The following is a 20402-nucleotide window of genomic DNA, read 5'->3' as shown; positions in this document are numbered from 1 at the left end:
TTTATTTTTGTGCTAATACTCCAATGTACATTCACCAGCCACTTTATTAGGTACACCTTGCCATTATTCATCTGGACCTCTTTTACTTTCAGATCTGTTCAGCTTTTTGTTTCATTCAGAGAATGTAACAAAATAGCTGGACACAAAAGCATTTTGTGTTTAAGACTTCTGTTCCAGTCTAACTGTTTACATTGAAAAATGATTTTGTTTTAGCTCAGAGAAGTCATATTTTTCTTGTCTTGATGCTCCAAATGTTTTCAGTTGGTGAAAGGTCTGGACTGGAGGCAGGCCAGTTCAACACCTGCACTCTGCTACTATGAAGCCATGCTGTTGTGATAGACACGGTATGCAATTTATCAATGTCTTGCTGAAATATGCAAAGCCTTCCCTGACAAATGACATCTGGGTGGGAGCACATGTTGCATGGAAAGGTGTATATCTTTTTCAGCATTGATGATGATTTTCCAGATGTGCTAGCTGCCATCTCTATAAGCACAAATGAACCGCACCTTTATACCATCAGAGATTAAGGTTTTTGAGTGCTGATGACAAGCACCTTTTTATTCCAGGCCGTGGTGTTTGTGTTTTCCAAAAATAATTTAAAATCTTGATTCTTCTGACCACAGAACAGTTTTCCATTTTGACTCAGTGCGTTTTAAATGAGCTTTGACCCAGAAAACACAGCACTGTTTCTGGATTGTCTAAGGAGCTTGGAAAGAAAAGCGTCTGGACTTGTTTAAGTTACTTGAAGACGTTTCACCTCTCATCCGAGAAGTTTCTTCAGTTCTAAGAGTCAAATGGTGGAGAGTCCCAGATATAAGCCTAGTGGGAGTTTCCCCCCACAGAGGGACAAAAGGACCCCCTGATGATCCTCTAATCGCCTGAGCCAAGGTGTGGAACTGGGTGTGGGTCCCAATCAGCCAGAGTTTCGGGTGTGTTCATTGTGAAACCTGGCCCCACCTTATCATGCGAATTCCTGAGATCAGATGGCCCAGGATGTGAGTGGGCGTTAAGGCGCCTGGGAAGGGATCTCAAAACTGGATTATAGATGGCAGAGAGTTGGTGTCGTAAACCCCCGCCTCTGTTCAAAGATGGTCGCTCACAGTGGACATAGATGGCTTCTTTCACTCCTCTTTCAAACCATCTGTCCTCTCTGTCCAAAATGTGAACATTGGCATCCTCAAAAGAGTGTCCTTTATCCTTAAGATGCAGATGGACTGCTGAGTCTTGTCCTGTGGAGGTGGTTCTTCTATGTTGTGCCATGCGCTTGTGAAGTGGCTGTTTGGTCTCTCTCTTTGCTGACAGCAAAGAGGCACAGAAAAGAAGATCAGACACCAGCGAGGGAGGATAAGAAGGACAGACGCAACAACATTGTCATCCCCTATGTAGCCGGTGTATCAGGAAGACTCAGAGTTTTCTCCAAGCATGATATCCCAGTGTATTTCAGACCCAGCAACACGCTCAGACAGAAACTGGTTCACCCGAAAGACAAAACGCCAAAACACAAACTTAACAATGTGGCGTATGCTGTACAGTGCAGCGAGGAATGCCCAGACCTCTACATTGGAGAGACCAAACAGCCACTTCACAAGCGCATGGCACAACACAGAAGAGCCACCTCCACAGGACAAGACTCAGCAGTCCATCTGCATCTTAAGGATAAAGGACACTCTTTCGAGGATGCCAATGTTCACATTTTGGACAGAGAGGGCAGATGGTTTGAAAGAGGAGTGAAAGAAGAAGAAAGGTATTGTTGATCTTTGTGTGGTAATCCGTTGTGTTCAGGACCACGGTGCATCTTCCCTTATCAGCTGGTAATATAGTGATGTTGTGGTCTTTGCTCAGGAAAGCAACGGCCTTCTTTTCCTGTATTGTGAGGTTAGACGGCGGGACTTTGGCACTGGAGAGGGTGGCTGAGAGTTTCATCCTGATTTGCTCTGCTTCTGTCTGTGATAATTTATTAATCCGTATGGCGGTTTCTGTAGCTGTGATGAGGTCCACTATGGGCAACTGTTGCGGAGAAATGGCAAAATTGAGTCCTTTGGCTCAGCGGTCTCCAACCTTTTTTGCGCCACGGACCGGTTTATGCCCGACAATATTTTCACGGACCGGCCTTTAAGGTGTCGCGGATAAATGCAACAAAATAAAACTAGTACCGGTACCGAAAAAAAAGAGGATTTATTCATAACACACGTGAAAAGACCCAGGAAAACCGAGTTAACGATAAAAACGATAACAAAATAACGCTGAAAACCCTGAAAACCATACATTTCACACCTGAGCCTCAACTCTCGCGGCCCGGTACCAAACGACTCACGGACCGGTACCGGTCCGAGGCCCGGGGGTTGGGGACAGCTGCTTTGGCTAATACTCTCTTTTCAGGTTCAGTGAGATTCCGGTCTGAAAGGTTCTTCACCCATTTTTCCTGACTGTCCTCAGGTGTGTGTTCTTCTCTGAGTTGTGTAGGTTCAGACCAAGGAGTGTTTTTGAAAGCAAGGTGTGGAATTTCCTGTGTTGTCTTTCTTTTCCTTTAGAGTGTTGGGCCCGCTGAGCCTTGTCCACAAACTTGTAAACCTCTTCTAAAATAGGAGAGGGTAAAACAGTTTCCAGTTCCTGCAGAGACTGGCTAATCTTGTTCTGGAGGGCATCTATAGTGAAATGGACCTGTCTTATCCTTTCACTTAGAAGCTGATTTTGTGCTTTGTAGAATCAGAAGTCCCACTGGGTTTAAATCTGGGACTCTCCACCATTTGACCTTAGAACTGAAGAAGCTTCTCGGATGAGAGGTGAAACGTCTTCAAGCAACTTAAACAAGTCCAGATGCTTTTCTTTCCAAGCTCCTTAGACTACGATGACCTGGATGACTGAGAACCTTCACAGCCATATTTCTGGATTGTGTTCACTTATGGCTTATTCTTTGCATTATAGCGCTTTAACCTGCCTTTGTGGATGACGCTGTCAACTATGTTCACACACAATGATTTCTATAAGCATTTCTGAGTCCATGGCAGAATCATACCTGTTTTTAATGCCATGGTGTCAAATGGACATTTTACTCATCAGTCCAGTTTTTGGAATTTGGGTTATATCGTCAGTTTTTAATGGATCAGCGACACAATAAAAGCTCTTAAGACTTTTATGTTTGTGTAAATTATCATTTCTGTTCACACTGGACAGAAACAGTGTGAACAGTGCCACCAGGTGAGGCGGGAGCAAGTTGATAAAAAGCACAACACTCTCAGCACTATCAAGAGAACCCACTAGGTGGCAGCATTAAGCAGCTACATTCAGGCTTTGTGAGGTTTTGTTGAGCCCTGAAGAGCTGAAGTTGGACAACAGCACAGCTTTGTGTGAACCACAACTGTTCTCACACAGTCAGCAGAAATTGTGGTAGTCTCCATTCTCAGACACCTTGGCAGTGTAGTGATCCTGCAGGTGAGCCAGTGTGCAAGAAAGCAGTTTTTATTAGAATCTTAATGCTGTCCTCATAACATTTCACCACAGAGACCTGGATCTTGTTTCATTTATCTGCAGTTATAACTTCAACCGGATCTCCAAAGTGGGAGTTTGGCCTGTTTGCCTGCCAGCTGTGTGAGGAAGAGAGGGCAGCTTTGATAAGTGTAACACTTAACAGCTATATCTCCTGGGTCTAGGTGCGGTTACCCCCTCTGGGGACGAGGGAACCTGAACCTGGGGTGTAAAGTATGTTTGGGGAGTATGATTGTGTGTTCAGTGTCCATTTGTGTCTGTCTTCAAGTTGGGTGAGTGCTGACTATTTTTATATGCGTGCATGAGGGTGGAAATGCACATCTGTGTCTATATGTCAGGTCGGGTCTTAGACTCCACCTCTTTGGGAACATCTCAGGCCCTCCAAAATATGGAGGCCTATCTCCCCTCACCACACTCCCTGCTGGTGGCTGATGCCCTCAGGCGTTGTTGGTTCTTGGTGTCCGGGGCTGGGCGCGCAGGTATGTTCTGGCTCACTCCCGGTGGCTGCTTGGGGGGGACTGGCGGCCGTAGCTCAGTCTGGCCTCTTCTATGGGGTGGGGGGGCCCTCGGCTGGGTTCACTCTTCCAGCCCCCTCTGGCTTCTGCTCTGAGGCTGCTGGGTGACCCCTGCTCTGGGGCTCTCCTCAGCTCTTCCCAGGAGGGTGGCACGGATGCCCCTCGCACTCTGGGGCCTTTGGATGTCTGGGTCCTGGATCTTCTCCATGCAGGCTTCATGCCCTGGAGGACAGGGCTATGGCTCCCTACACCCTCTAGCAGATTGTTACATGGAGAAACATTTTAATTAAAGTGCGCTCATCCACACAGGTGTACACACGGGTGTTCCCTGTTCATAGACAAACCACACCTTTCTTGGTTGCTACCTCAAAGAACATTGAGTGCTGTCGGTCCTGAGTGCTGCACAACAACATTCAATGTTATTGCATTAATGTCAACTTTAATGCGATGGTGTTGTGTTCATTATGCTGCTCTTTTTTGCTCGGAACCCCCCCAAACAGGTGAATTTTCAACAGGAGATTTTTCTTCTTTTTAAATAGCCTTTCTGTTTTTAAAAAAAAAAAAAAAAAAAAAAAAAAAAAAAAAAAAACACTTGGCAGTTATTAATCTAGTCAGATCATACAGAAACGAGTTGAAATAAACAAAGATGTGTATTTCATGAGCGATTTTGTACAGAGGCACTGTAAAAGTAGTATTTTATTAAACATGAAAAAAAACTGTACATACTGCACTTCAAGTCTGCAATTAGGGATACAACAATACTGATATGTACCATGACTGTGGCAAAGGGAGAAGTCACATGATGATCTAACATTCAAATATTAAAGATAAAGGTTTAAAACCTCACAGGGAGCGCTGTAACAGTTCAGAAAGGCCACACATACAAAATAATGGAAGACGTTTAGGGTTAAATCCTATAAAGTGTCATGTTGCACGTGTTCATCGTAAAGCTATATATCTAAGTGTAACTTTTACTGAATATTTGAAACCCTCTCAAACGATTTCAGCTTCTGTCCACCAGTTTGCAGTTAGAAAAACTTGTAACTGAGGTGTAGTGTTGTCTTCTTTGTTCCCCTTGTCTTCTTCAAAGCTCCCCGGCATCATGGATCTTTCCCTCTTCTACCTCCTCCTCCACACTTGTCTCCTCCTCAGCTCCTTCTTTGTCCCCCATGTCTCCTTTCCACACCTCCTTTAGACATTCTGAGGGAAGGAGAGAAAGAAAACACAAAGGGCTGTGTGGTTTCAGTTCACATTTCAGTCACTTTACATGCAAACAAACATTCTCCGATAGCTGTGGTTAAAAATAAATAAAAATAATAAATGCACAGCATCATCCATGCTTACAGTTGGAGGACTTTGTGCAAGCATGTCTGAGTAAATCTCTCCCTCTTTGTAGCCAAATATCTACAAATGGACACAAACACTAACAAATGTCCAAACCGCAGGGCGAGCAGCAGGACTCCCTTACAGAAAAGGGCAGACATGAGTGATAACAGGATTAGCAATAATTCAGTGAGACACAGCATCAAAGATGAGTTTGGGTGCAGGTGGTTTGCAAAGTGGCTTGCAGGTAACCAAATGAAAACAGAATTGGCTCTTTGCATGTACTCACACCACAGTTCCAGTTTATCCTAGAATCTGACGTCCTCTCTTTTGCTCACATACACACTTTAAAAATGTTGTATTGTATAAATTTTGTGATTTGACTTCAGGGCCTGTTTGAATTAACCCTGGGCTCGATTCAATTTACAAAACAGAGGAAATGAGAAGTTCTTATTTTCTCTGTTGCTTTTCCTGGTATATGAATGTAATCATTTTGGCAGGGTGTTTACATTCTCAACAAAGTGCGACTTAAAATATAAATATCATCTGCCAACCAGTAACTTGTTTTGGCACCATGCATCTCCCACCTTGCTCTGATGTCTCGAGGACGTGGTTCTCACAGAGGAAATTCTCCAGCCTCTGGTCCTGATGATGGAAGTACCAGTTCTCGACCACATCCTCAAACTGCTCCAGCATAGTCTCACACTAACACACACCAAGAAATTAATATCAATTAATTTAAGTGTACACTACATTAAACACATTTCCTCTTGGTTTCCATAGCAGCACCTGCATAATGCCCACCACAATATAGTGTAATATGACGAAATGATTACATATAGTGTCATCAAATAACTTATGCACTTTACAAAATGTGGAGCAAAACGTGCATTTAAAACACACACACACACACCTACCTGTTTTTTCATGTCTGTCACCTCCACAGAGGGCTCGTCCCACAGCTCGTACGGCATCCCCAAGTCCACTTGAACCCCTTTGTGTACCAGATTCTTCAGGGTCGTCATGGTCTGACTGGAGCCCTGCAGACACACAAACGAGCTAAATGTCAGTATGACACACAAGCTGAAGCAATAAGGACCACGTGACCAACTTTTTAATGCACAACTATTAAAAAAACTGTTAGATTACCTTAGCATATCTCAGGCTGCCAGGCCTCTCTGCATGAACATTATACTCCAGGATGCGCTCGCATATGTTGTCTACAGCCTCAGTCAGCCGAGTTTCCCTGATTTCAAACACACGGGGTTAACTACTGGTCTCACAGTCAGACACAGGTCACAGCCTGCAGTACAGCTCAAACATGCCACAAAGAAATCCCAGCTTCAAATAAGTTGCATGTCCTCATTCAGAGATACCTACGAGGTGTTGTATTTGATCTTTTTCCTTCTTTTGCCGGTGCCCAACACTTCTCCGACCTCCAAGACTTCACGGGAGCGAGCGGTTTTCTCCAGAGCGTCCTGCAGCTCGACTGTCAGAAACTTACACACTGACCGAGATCAGAAGTCACACGTTAACAAGAAGTTTGGTAACTGTGGGCAGGTCCAAGAATAGCTGCTGGTGCTAGTTTCTGCTCCTACCTTCGCATTTATTCGGCAGCCTCTCGTTTTCTTCCGCCGAAATAAAGCCGCAGAGCCAAAACAAAGACACAACGGCAAATTTCATTGCAACGGTTCGCTTTAAAACCTGCGGGAAAAGTCAAACTACCACGAGTTTAAAGGCACAGGAGCCACATCGGCGTATTTGACGGCGAATTTAAACTGCGCGTGCGTAGTACGTCATAACAGACGTAACTAGTCGATGCATGATGCTGCGATGTCAGGGAAGATAGTCTATCCACAAACGTTAAAGAGCTCAGTTTTGAGTTCAGTTCTTTACTAATAAATGTATAAGCTCTTAGAATCAACGTCACTTATTATTCTTTTAATAACTTTAATTGAATGTATTTATTTTTTAACATTAGTGTATTTATTAGCATTTTTTTAAATGGGTCCCACTCCTAAAAACAGAAAAGTGGTGGCTCTGAAGGAAAAACGGGTTCCAAACCACTTCCAGCAACATGTGGCTAATAAAGTGGACAGTAACTGTATATAGAAATGGCAGAAATATTTACAATATAATGCACATAGATATATTAACATGAAATAAAAGGATTATGCATATTGTCTCTAAACATATTATTTAAATAAAATGATCATAACCATGTAGACACATGATTAACAATCATATCCAAAAAGTGAAATATGTGAAAATGAATTTACCGTATGTTTTTATGTGACATAAAGAATTTTTTAAGTCAAAACAATTGAATGAAACTACTGAAGTTTCAGTATGTTGCCAGGTCGCATGGATGTTATACATCATCAGCAAGTGTATTTCTAAAAATATAGAGTTTAACAAGTGGATACAGTATTTCATATTGTGTACAGTAGTGTACACAATATAAAATCTAGATAGACAATTACACAGATGGTCAGACTAAACAGAAGAATAATTTAAGCACAATCTGTTCTTTGTTTTTTAATATATCAGTAGCTTGTCAGTTTTCACTCTGCTCCTCAATGTGTTCCTTAAAAAGCTGCTGCTGCTGCTGCTGCTGCTGCTGCTGCTGCAGGGTGTTATTATTGTATATGAATGCGGGATTATTGGCCTGGTGTTCAGCAGTGAAGTAGTTAACATAGGAGCGCTAGTCTCTTGGTTTCTCAGGTGTCAGGAGCAGCACACTCGACAGCAACAGATCAACAGATACTCCAGCAGACTGTGCGGGAGAAGATAGAGAGGAGAAGAAAGAGGAGAAGAGACTACACAGATAAGACAGAAAAAGAGAAGCGAGGGAGTCACAGGCCATGTTCAAGTGAGGAGAGAAAAGAGAAGATATGAGACTCGAGGAGAAGAGGACAGAATGTGCACAGTCACCAAACAGAAAAGCTGAGGCAGCAGTAAGTGATATGAGCGCAGATATACAAACACACAACCTTAGGAAACACATTTGTTGATGTTCTTCAGATGATGTCAGAGGATAAACTGTTCGTCTTGAATGTCTGAACCTTGAGTCACTGCAGTAACTGTGTGAGGATTTCCAAGTCTCTAATTGTGTTATTACACCTGGTGTGGCGGCTGTCTGTCTATTGTCTGAGTGAAGGGGGATAAAGTTACACACACACACACACACACACGCTCATGCATTAGCTCTAAAAACTGCACACACAGTCATGGTGTGAGGAGTTGTGTTTCACGTTCAATTTTTTTTCATCCAGGTCCAATGGCACAAATATGACACCGAGTTAATTACCTGGTGGAGATGTAGCAAACACTCCTGACACATTCAGAGGAAGGGACAACATTAACTGCTGCTGACTCTGGGATAAGGAAGAGGAAAAAGTGGACACATGTTGGCTGTTTTTGTTGTTGTTTTTGGGTTTTTTTTAATTATCCTCAAAAAAATGAGGATGACTAAATGACTAAGGGAATCCACTGACGGGGCTCAGCACAAAGGTCCATCTTAGGAAGCAAGTGGATAAACTTCCAGACTTGAAGGTAAAATATATGTTTATAGAGCCATGGCAACAATGTAGGTCTACTTTTCAAATTTACTAAATGACAATATTAAGAATTGTAATTTAATAAAAACTTAAAGTCGATGCACTACGAACACTAAAAAGTGAGTACTGGAAAGGTGATCTGCCAAACTAATGCACTAACCAAGCAAACTATTGTAGGAAAAATCATTTACTAAGCAATTAAAGTCTCATGAAGTCCAAAAAGCAGACCCTAAAGTTGGAGTTTTTATTGGGAACTTTTAAGGAAAGAGAAAATTATATACATTTGTAAATTTATCTTAAATACTTTGTGTTGAATGACTAGTGATATCTCGTTATTATCTTAGTTGATTACCTAAAGTGAGCTTATACATAAAACACTATAAACAGAGGATCTGATCAGCAACTATGATTTTTATTAACCTAAGATTGTTTTAAACTATATGAAAAATTTGAAATTAAAAATCGATTTCAAAAGTTACTACAAATCTGACTTTGAACCCTTTTCAGTTTATTAATCATTCCTGAATGATTAATTATTCAAATACAAGAACTTTGATTTGATGCTCACTGGGAGCAAATGATGATTTGTTTTGTGTGTGTTAGGATACTTTTTATAAAGTGTTGCATAACTGAAAAAGGGTCATTTTAGTCGATTACTAGGTGGTTGCTAGGCAACGTAATGACACGTTGATATCGGAAAAATATAAAAACATTCATTGACCTAAGATGTATTTTTGTGCCAGATAGGGTTGGAGTTCACAATCAGTGAAACAAATAAACACACAGCAAGACAAAGATTTCATTCACTATAATAAAATTAATTATTCCTCGTAGTGAATTTGGTTTTCAGTATAACAAAAATAGACTCAGATCAGGCTCATCCAAAGTAACAACCATCTGTTTAAAGAGTCAAAGTACTGCACAACAACAAAACAAACATGTAGCACCTGCAGATAAATTCATAGAAATGTTACTAAAAGTACTCAGTCTATTGGTGAGAGAAGGCAACATCACCAAAATCGGCATCTAATCCAAAAGCATCAAGGAAAAGACATTCATCAATTCCTGCAGCTTGATGTCGTAAAAATGTGTGTTTATAGATTTTCCTTCTCATTTGGTACGTCTGTGAAAAGATTGTATGAGAAAAAAAGCCATAAAATAGATTTCACCAAAAAGTGATAACGCTGACCTCCTGGCACACTCTCTCTGGCACTGAATCATTCTGCTACACAAACAGTTAAAGTTCAACTATGCTCATACTGCTGACTCCTGCCTGAGTTCATATCACTGATGACGAAAACAGTGCTCTTACTTTACTGCTGTCCTCACCCTGTGGCCCCAAAATACACACTGACCCCACAGAACACCCCCAGCTACCTCTGCCATGAGCTACATACCCCTTTAGATTCAGTTCGATTAGTTCAATGTTATGTAGCCTGCATATTAATACTTACACAGTAGTTACTGTGTGCTTACTCAGTACTTGGATGTTATACTTGCATCATCAGGACTTTCAACAAAAACTTAAAACATGCTCCATTAGGTGGTTTTATGTACATTTTAAATTAATACACTTTGTGAATTTCAATGAACTTTTATCAATAAGTTAAACGATGACAGTGTTTGAAATTTTACTTTGACATTTTGGTTAAGTGGGAATTATATGAACTGTGGGGTTCACCTTAATGGGACTGCACAGAAAAGTCTCTAGGCAGGTTGCAGCCGGTCAGTGTGATGTGATACTGTTTGTAATGTTTAGTTGGGCAAAACAAATAATAATATTAAGTGAAGTAGTGTGAAAGATCTCAACTGTCATTGAAACAGCAAAGTCATTGGCATCTATCAGTCTGGAAGGTATTACAAAGCCATTTCTAAGGCTTTGAGTCTCCGGTGAACCACGGTGAGAGCCATCATCCAAAAAGGAAGAAAACTTGGAACAGTGTGAACCTTCCCAGGAGGGGCCGGCCTGCCAAAATTAACAGAAGAAGCTCACAAAAGAACCCAGAACAGCATCTAAAGAACTGCTTGTCTCACATTTACCAAAAAACATTTTGATCATCAATTCAATAAAATTTTGTTTATAAAACACCAGATCACAGCATCAGTTGCCTCAAAGTACTTTATATTGTAAAAATCCTACAATAATACAAAGGAAACAGAGTAAACCCCAACAACCATATGATTCTCCAGTGAGCATGCTGCGAGCGTATCACCACACTACTTTAGCAGTGCATAGCTCCAGTTTCTTACAGTATGTTCTCTGACCCTCTCTCCCCTTTCTCATCTGCTTTCCACCTTCCTTTAAGGCCTCTGAGGCCCAACCAGGATGCCAGAACGAGTGTATGACTTCCAGGGCCAGAGTTTTCACAAGCTGCGGCGGGCCTGCCTCCGTCGAGGAGCGCTCTTCAAGGATCCTCTATTCCCCGCCACAGACCAGTCCCTCTTTTACAAGAGACAGCCTCCACCGGGTCTGACCTGGAAGAGGCCGAGGGTGAGTTAGACGTGGAGTGTAAAATTGAAATTCTTTTGTTTTTTAACTTGAAATACATCTCCACTCCTCCCACATCTAAACCGAGTTGCTGCCTCCACATGTTGCATTTCAGCAGATTGGGTTAATTAAAGCACTTTCTCTTAAAGGACAGGCGTCATGTCAGCTGGTGAAACCTTAGCCCTCAGGGAGCAAGTTGATGACGGACCGCTGTGTTAGTGGGATTGTGGGTGTGTACAGTTGAGTATAGAAAAAGCACAAGCCAATGTAAATAGCATGGGTGTTTTTAGCACACTGTTGTGATGGGTACAGCTGTCTAAGTATAGGTTTTTAATGTGGCCACAGAGAGCTAAGGGTGTGGTAATACACTTGAATTAAACCAGTGAAATGTTAAGGTGAATCGAGGTTGAAGGGATTGTTGTTTAGTGTGGATATTTATCAGACATTTGATGGTCCAGTAACTTTATGATTACAGAGTTTTATACCCGTCTGATGTGTCTTAATTTTCAGGACACTGATCCTCACTGTGCTCTGCTGAGGAAAATCGGTTTAATCCAAACAGTGAAACATGTGAAAGGATCAGAAAGCCCCGGGTATTTCCCATCGGGGTCATTAGTTCAAGGAGTTCATTCAAAGCCAGGCCTTTAGTGCTCTTAATGTGAAACCCTGCTGACGATTAATTTGTTGACTCAGAGCTGGAGAGAAAGGGTTAAAGGTATTGCGGTCCTAATGCACTACTCGGGTATTTTAAGCGTGTATCAACACAGATGATAAGGTGTCACCTGTCGCTTCACCCTGCTGGCACACAAACACAAACACACCCTAACTTCCCATTTGCTATCAAAACTATCCAGTTCATAATTTCAGTGGTCTTATCTGAAGCTTGTTACGAACATGATAGCATCGTAAAGAAGGTTTATTTCTTGTCTAGTGTTACAACTGAAGAAGTTATGGCCACCCAGAGTGTATCTTTCTGCGTGTGTGTGAGTGCAGCGACACTTCTACAGTTACCTGACCCTGTCCAAAGTGAGAGCAGAAGGTCTACACACACATTATCTGTCTCCTCAGCAGTGCTTGGACACCCTGACTGAATCAGCCCGCAGGCCCCATAAAACTCTGTGACGATACGAGCTGCTGAAGTCATTAATGGCAGTGCTTGCTCCACTTAACTGTGTCGTTTAAAGCTGCTTCATGAAACAACCTGCTTTTAGAGATGAACTCACCAATAATAATGAACGCCGACCTTCCTTTAAGCTCTAGATTTAGGTTCAAGCCTCCTGCTATCATCACAGGATCTCAGATCCCAGGTGGACACAGATGCCATTCACCCCATTAGCTGTCACGTAGTGATGAACAATCCCTGTATTTCCCTAGAAATGTGCAGGTAGGAGCTCATTGACTCCTTGATGCACAAATAAGAAATGAACCTGCTGTTGCTGATGAGGTGGAAAAACTGTGGTCCAAACTTAGGATGTGAAAGTGACGACCAGAAACTGTGGTCACTTGAAGTTAGCTTCAAGCGGGAAGAAAAACTCCCTTTTAACAGGAAGAAATCTCAAGCAGAACCGGGCTCAGGGAGGGTTGGCTGTCTGCTGTGACTGGTTGGAGTGAGAGGAGGAAGACAGGGCAAAGACACACTGTGGATATACAGTCTATTGCTAAAGTGTTACTGTTATCCTGCAGTCTGCCAGGTGATGACTAACTACATCCCATATTTCTTGTCATAAGCCTGATCTCTCTTCCTCTCCAGGAGATTTGTAAGGACCCCCGTCTGTTTGTCGATGGCATCAGCACTCGTGATTTGCACCAAGGAAGTCTGGGTAACTGCTGGATGGTGGCAGCCATTTCCTGCCTGGCGTCTGAGCCATCACTGTGGAAAAAGGTTTGGTGTGTTTTTCCCCTCACCTTCTTCACAATCATCTTTCCTCTTTCTCCTTATTCTTTACTATCGTCCCTACTCTGCATTCTCTGCATTTCCTCCTGGTTCCTTCCTTGTCTTTCTTCACCCTTCCTCATCCACCTCTATCCTCTTCCTAGGTCATCCCCGATCATTTGAATCAGGAGTGGAATCCAAAGCGTCCCGACTTGTATGCAGGAATTTTCCATTTCAGGTTCTGGCGTCTCGGTCGCTGGATGGATGTTGTTGTAGATGATCGCCTGCCTGTCAGTGAGGATGGAGTGCTGCTCTTCTGTCGTTCGGCAACACCACGAGAGTTCTGGAGCGCCCTGCTGGAAAAGGCCTACGCCAAGTGAGCATCAGCAGAAAATGCTGGTTTTGATATTAGATTAGATTAGATAAAACTTTATTAATCCCTCGGGTGGGTTCCTCTGGGAAATTCAGTAGCATTGATGGGACTGCTGTTAATTTTACACTGCTGAACCTACGTCTTGACTGCCACAACCACTACTTATGGCAATCCTAATGTCTAATGATCCTGAATCAATCACTCAATCCCTCTCTCAACTTTTAGACTTAACGGCTGCTACGAGGCCTTGGAGGGAGGGAACACTGCAGAGGCCCTGATCGACTTCACTGGTGGAGTTTCAGAGCCGCTCAGTCTGGATCGTGAGGCTCTAAGACTTCACAGTGACCAGAGGAGGGCGCTCTTCCAGACTTTAACCAAGGTCCATGAATGTAAATCACTCATCACTTGCTCCATACGGGTAGGGCTTCTGAGTCTTGAACATTTAGAAAAACTGGAGAAGAAATGGGTTAAAATGATTTCACTGTTTCACGTTTCTCAGCCTGCAGAGGGGGAGACCGTGGAGTCAGTGCTGGAGTGTGGGCTCGTGCGAGGACACGCCTACGGGATCACGGCAGTGAGGAAGGTGAGGTTGGGGGAGAAGGTACTGAAGAGAGGCGGGACATCCAGACTCTTTATGGTCCGCATGAGGAACCCGTGGGGGACCACAGATTGGACCGGTGCCTGGAGTCAGAGGTGAGAGGTGACTTTGAAGTCTTTGCACTGGCTTCTGCCACATGTCAGACTGCTGAGAGCATCTTGTAGGAGCTCTGGGGGGAAAAGTCTTTGCTGACTTTAACAGTGTCGCTGTGGTTTGCAGCATTTTATAATGCCACTGCTGATATTCTGGAGAGATTCTGACATTTTACAATAGTTTGGGATTTGTTTTACTGGGGTGGAGGGACATCTGCTGTTCACATCATGGAAGTCTGAGAACTGGATCACTAAAGGTTTCTAGAAGCTGAAACACTGCTTTTATTTTTATGTCCTTTCCAAGTGTTCTGCTTTCTGTCCTTGTGTGCCCCCTGCAGGTCAGAGCAGTGGCAGCAACTGAGTCGTGCAGAGAGGGACAAGATGGGGCTCGTTGTTCGTGATGTCGGGGAGTTTTGGTACTTCTGATTTTTATTATTTGAAGAACAAAAAGTCATGTGGGTTAGCTGGTTTCTGCCTCACATTTTATTCTTTTCCTTTTCCCTCAGGATGGATTTCGAGGACTTCTGTCAACACTTTACAGACGTGGTGGTGTGCAGACTGGTGGAGAGGACTCTGCTGTGGCCGAGATCTCGCTGGAGAGAAGTGAGCTGCTACGGGGAGTGGGTTCTACCTCCCCTCACCCATGGAGCACCTCCACCCACTGTGCTCCAGAGTAACTCTACACTGACTCTGAGTAAGAGCAGCAATGGGCCTGGAGGGACCAAGCAGCGTGGGAACAGAAAGGAGGATCGACTAGGTGAGAGTCAACAGGAAGGAAGGAAAAGAGGAAGAAGCAAGCCTGATGTGAGCAAAATGACAGCAGAAAAGGGTGGTGGGAAGGTGAATGGAGTATGGAAGGTGGAGTTGGATAAGAGGAGCCGGTGTGGTGGATGTATCAATCACAGGGACACCTTCCTGCACAATCCACAGGTAAATATAAGATTGAAACCAGGGTTTGCATCAGCACATGAATGCTAAAAATGACTTTTCATTCTTATCAGTTCATGTTTGAGGTGCGAGCCAAAGAGGAGGAGGTGCTGATCTGTCTGCAGCAGGAGGACAGGAGGATGTGGAGGAAAAATGGAAAAGGAGAAAACCTGCCTATTGGCTTTGAGGTGTTGAAGGTGAGCCGGGCCACTGAGCAACCTCACGTTTTTTGAGTCATAAAAAAAATATTTCAGTCCTTCCTCATCATCTGCAGGTGGAGGTGAACCGCTGCAGTCGGGTGCAGTGCGTGGTGGAGCAGGCGGCCAGCTCCATCTACATGGATTCCCGGAGTGTGACACTGAGGGGAACTCTGACTCTGGGACGTTATGTTGTGCTGCCCACCACCTTCCTGCCGGGCGTCACTGGATGCTTCCTGCTTCGCCTCTTCTCCCACTCTCGTATCAGACTCAGGTGAAATGCTGGTCAGGAAAGAAGGGTTAGAAATAGCTTTGAACGTTCTGATATTTGTAGATACTGAAAAGGTACGGAGGACCAAAGCTGCCCAAAGGTTTCAAAACCAAAAAAGTTTTTTTTATTACAGTTTTATTTTTATATTTGTCACAATTTATGTTTCCAGTGTTTTGAATTCTGCGTTTAAATTTCAATTTATTCTGCAAGTGGCACTTTTACAAGTTCAGCATTTCACATACTGGATGATCCATCCATCCATCTTCATCCGCTTTATCCGAGGCCGGGTCACGGGGGCAGCAGCCTAAGCAGAGAGGCCCAGACCTCCCTCTCCCCAGCCACCTCCTCCAGCTTATCCAGGGGAACACCAAGGCGTTCCCAGGCCAGCCGAGAGATATAATCTCTCCAGCGTGTCCTGGGTCTGCCCCGGGGCCTCCTCCTGGTGGGACATGCCCGGAACACTTCACCCAGGAGGCGCCCAGGAGGCATCCTTGTCAGATGCCCGAACCACCTCAGCTGGCTCCTTTCGATGTGGAGCAGCAGCGGCTCTACTCACCCTATCTCTAAGGGAGAGGCCAGCCACCCTTCGGAGGAAGCTCATTTCTGCCGCTTGTATCCGCGATCTCGTTCTTTCGGTCACTACCCACAGCTCTTGGCCATAGGTGAGGGTAGGGACGTAGATCAACCGGTAAATTGAGAGCTTCGCTTTTACACTCAGCTCCCTCTTCACCACGACGGACCGGTGCAGCGTCCGCATCACTGCAGCCACAGCCCCAATCCGTCTGTCGATCTCCGGCTCCCTTCTCCCATCACTCGCGAACAAGACCCCGAGATACTTGAACTCCTCCACTTGGGGCAGGAACTTATCCCCGACCCGGAGTGGGCACTCCACCCTTTTCCGGCTGAGAACCATGGCCTCAGATTTGGATGTGCTGATCCTCATTCCTGCTGCTTCACACTCAGCTGCGAACCGTTCCAGTGCGAGCTGGAGGCCCTCACCCGATGAAGCCAACAGAACCACATCATCCGCTAAAAGCAGAGATGAGATTCTGAGGTCCCAAAGTGAAAGCCCAGTGTCCAGTATTCTGCGACCAGGACGAAAACCGCATTGTTCCTCCTGTATCCGAGGTTCGACTAGCGGACGAACTCTCCTTTCCAGCACCCTGGCATAGACTTTCCCAGGGAGGCTGAGGAGTGTGATCCCCCTGTAGTTGGAACACACCCTCCGGTCCCCCTTCTTAAAGATGGGGACCACCACCCCGGTCTGCCAGTCCAGGGGTACTGCCCCTGATCTCCACGCAACATTGTAGAGGCATGTCAACCAGGACAGCCCAACAACGTCCAAAGTCTTCAGGAACTCGGGGCGGACCTCATCAACACCAGGGGCTCTGCCACCAAGGAGTTGTTTAACTGCCTCAGTGACCTCGCCCCCGGAAATTGGCGGGTCATTCCCCTCATCCCCAGACTCTGCTTCCTCCTCAGAAGACATGTCAGTGAGGTCCTCGAAGTATTCCTTCCATCGCCTGACAATTTCCTCAGTCGACGTCCGCAGCGCTCCGCCAGCACTATACACAGTGCAGATAGTGCACCGCTTTCCCTCCTGAGACGCCTGACGGTTTGCCAGAATCTCTTCGAGGCAGTCTGAAAGTCTTTTTCCATGGCCTCTCCGAACTCCTCCCACACCCGAGTTTTTCCTTCAGCCACTGCCCGAGCTGCATTCCGCTTGGCCTGTCCATACCTGTCGGCTGCCTCCGGAGTCCCACAGGCTAACCAAGCCCGATAGGACTCCTTCTTCAGCCTGGTGGCTCCCTTCACCTCTGGTGTCCACCATTTGGTTCGGGGATTACCACCACGGCAGGCACCAACCACCTTGCGGCCGCAGCTCAATGCAGCAGCTTCGGCAATGGAGACGCTGAACATGGTCCATTTGGACTCAATGCACACCCTCACTACGCGTTTAGGTGCACCAGGTCTGTCCAGCGTCCTCCCCCGCCACCTGATCCAACTCACCACCAGGTGGTGATCAGTTGACAGCTCAGCCCCTCTCTTTACCCGAGTGTCCAGAACATATGGTCGCAGGTCTGGTGATACGATTACAAAATTGATCATTGACCTACGGCCTAGAGCGTCCTGGTGCCACGTGCACTTATGGACACTCTTATGTTCGAACAGGGTGTTCGTTATGGCCAAACTGTGATTAGCACAGAAGTCCAATAACAAAGCACCACTCGGGTTCAGATCAGGGAGGCCGTTCCTCCCAATCACGCCCCTCCAGGTCTCGCTGTCATTACCCACGTGAGCATTGAAGTCTCCCAGCAGGACAACAGAGTCACCTTCCAGCACCCCCCCCCCCCCCCCCCCCCCCCCCAGGTTCCAGAGCTCAAGCCATGCGTAGAGGTGAGCCCAACTATATCTAGCCGGTACCTCTCAACCTCACGCACTAACTCAGGCTTCTTCCCCACCAGAGAGGTGACATTCCATGTCCCTATTGCCAGTCTTGGCAGCCGGGGGTCAGTCCGCCAGGGCCTCCTCTCCTGGCCGCCACCCGGCACACAATGCACCCAACCCCTATGGCGCCTCCTGTGGGTGGTGGGCCTGCGGGAGGATGGGCCCATGTCTCCTCTTCGGGCTGTGCCCGGCTGGGCCCCATGGACTAAGGCCCAGCCACCAGCCACTCGCCCTCGGGCACCCTCCCCGGGCCTGGCTCCAGGGCGGGGCCCCGGTAACCCTATCCCGGGCAGGGTAAACTGTTCCCTTAATGTTCTCTTCATAAGGGTCTTCTGAATCGCTCTTTGTCTGGTCCCTCACCCAGGACCAATTTGCCATGGGAGACCCTACCAGGGGGCAAAAGCCCCCAGACAACATAGCCCCTGGGATCCCTGGGACACACAAACCCCTCCACCACGATAAGGTAGCGATTCACGGAGAGGGTGGGATGATTGATCCCAGTAAAAACAGATATTGTTGCTTTTACTCAGGAGATCTTTACAGATGTTCAACTAATTTACATGAAAATTTTAAAATTACTAAAAATAAAATAAAAAATCAAATAGTTAATAATCAGGTGAATAAATACAAAATTAAATAATACAGGAAAGATTTAGGAAGTAACAGAAAAATAAATGTAAATGACATTTTTTAAATTAAGTAATGGAACAGTTTTAATATTTATTTACTCATAAAGTATATTTATTTATTTATTAATTATTTTTGTATTTATAATTCAAAAAATTTTCATTTTGGTGGTTTTGTCCTTCCGCGGAACAGAGAAAAAAAAACAAAACCAAACAAACAGTAAATATGACATAGACATATTTTTTGATAAATTATAAAAATCAATATGAAACCACTATTAGCATCATAAATTTTATATTATTTCTTACATTTAATTTTTTCCACTTTAACAGAAAAAATCTCTTTTTCCCTTCACTATTCCCAGTCCTCTGCATTTAATTTAGTTATTTCTTTTTTCCATGAAGGGAACTGAGGGAGGACTTACCGTCTCCCTCTGTGCTCCACTGTTTTCTACCTCAGCCCACAGTGGTAACCACAGTTTATCTACACAGGGCGTCAGGACTCAACCCTCCCAAACAAACAGGTAACTGCAAAATGAAAGACTCATATTTGGGCAGACTCTTAATTATTGCACATATCTCCCTTGGTGTTTTCTTTCTTTCTTTCTTTACACCGTGCTGGATTTTGTTCCGCAGCCCCCGATGTTTACGCTGTAGTGAGATGTGAGAATGACAACGTCAGGACGCGGGTGTTCAAGGAGAGCGGAAACCCTGAATTCAACCTGAGAACCATCTTCTACAGGAGATACCCCAACACAGACATCTCTGTTGAGGTTTGGCACATTCCTGTTCCCTCTCACGCAGCACACAAACACACAGGGCTAATGGGCTTCCTGTGTATTGACAGATATACAGCAGAGGTCTGCTGTGGGACTCGCTTCTCGGTGAGACTCGACTCCAGACGGCCGAGTCTGAGAGGAGTCGAAGCCTCGTGATGAATCTGCGAGGCGGACGGTCTCGTTCAGGGCTCAGAGGTTGCGTCTATCTTGAGACGTCTTCCAGCGTGTGCCTCACAGACTTGTGACAGTCTGGCTGCCCTGGCAAACACTGCCCTCTCAGGTAGAAGCTGATGAGCAAATACTACTAAACTAAATGAAGCTGTGTGACAAAAGGTGCTGTAGTTTTTTGGGGTTTTTGACCTGTTGTATTTTAAGCCACAGTGAGCTCCTTGGTCTCTTGCACTTTGCTGTGGGACTTTAATAATTAGGTTATTAATGTACTGACAGATGCTCTATGGTGATCTACTGCTCAGTTTTGCAGGCACAACAACTTCGGCAGTTCAACAAGAAAAGTGCCGAAAGCAGTTTTTGTGTTATTTTAAAATATGTATTATTATGTGTTGTCATTTTATTGATTTGCTATTTATATTTTGTTTTATTCAATAAAAATGGTGATGTTTGGCTCATATTTGCATTTCTCATAAATAAACTATAAACACTGTGTAAGCCTGTTTTATTTTATCATCACTCAGCAGACCTACTTGCCTTAAGTCATTGAAATGGTCAGTCAGCTAAGAGCCATAATCTCTCCAGCATGTTCTGTGTCTGCCCCACCATCTCCCTGCAGTTGGACATGCCTAGGCTGATGCCTGAACATCCTCCACTGGCTCCTTTCATTTATGT

The 20402-nt window shown here is 44.8% G+C and overlaps 2 protein-coding genes across 2 annotated transcripts; one reads left to right on the top strand and one right to left on the bottom strand.

Moving 5' to 3' along the window:
* Positions 1-4682: 4682 nt before the first annotated feature.
* On the bottom strand, positions 4683-7140 carry cnpy4 (canopy FGF signaling regulator 4). The gene is made up of 6 exons (XM_026152565.2): positions 6926-7140; positions 6708-6834; positions 6477-6573; positions 6245-6367; positions 5915-6032; positions 4683-5204 (listed from the first exon to the last, which is right to left on the bottom strand). The coding sequence occupies exons 1-6, from the start codon at positions 7008-7010 to the stop codon at positions 5089-5091; spliced, it is 666 nt and encodes a 221-aa protein (XP_026008350.1). The 5' UTR covers positions 7011-7140; the 3' UTR covers positions 4683-5088.
* Positions 7141-7919: 779 nt separating this feature from the next.
* LOC113018722 (calpain-5) lies at positions 7920-20220 on the top strand. Its single transcript, XM_026162050.2, has 14 exons — positions 7920-8284; positions 8603-8882; positions 11194-11378; positions 13126-13257; positions 13413-13624; positions 13847-14039; positions 14121-14314; positions 14650-14727; positions 14818-15241; positions 15313-15435; positions 15513-15709; positions 19186-19304; positions 19417-19553; positions 19628-20220. The coding sequence occupies exons 3-14, from the start codon at positions 11214-11216 to the stop codon at positions 19802-19804; spliced, it is 2151 nt and encodes a 716-aa protein (XP_026017835.2). The 5' UTR covers positions 7920-8284; positions 8603-8882; positions 11194-11213; the 3' UTR covers positions 19805-20220.
* The last annotated feature ends 182 nt before the right edge of the window (positions 20221-20402 follow it).

Source organism: Astatotilapia calliptera, chromosome 3 (genome assembly GCF_964374335.1).
Source record: "Astatotilapia calliptera chromosome 3, fAstCal68.1, whole genome shotgun sequence".
Lineage (NCBI taxonomy): Eukaryota > Metazoa > Chordata > Actinopteri > Cichliformes > Cichlidae > Astatotilapia > Astatotilapia calliptera.
Note: the sequence above shows the minus strand (reverse complement) of the source record. Positions and strands in the feature narration are given on the sequence as shown.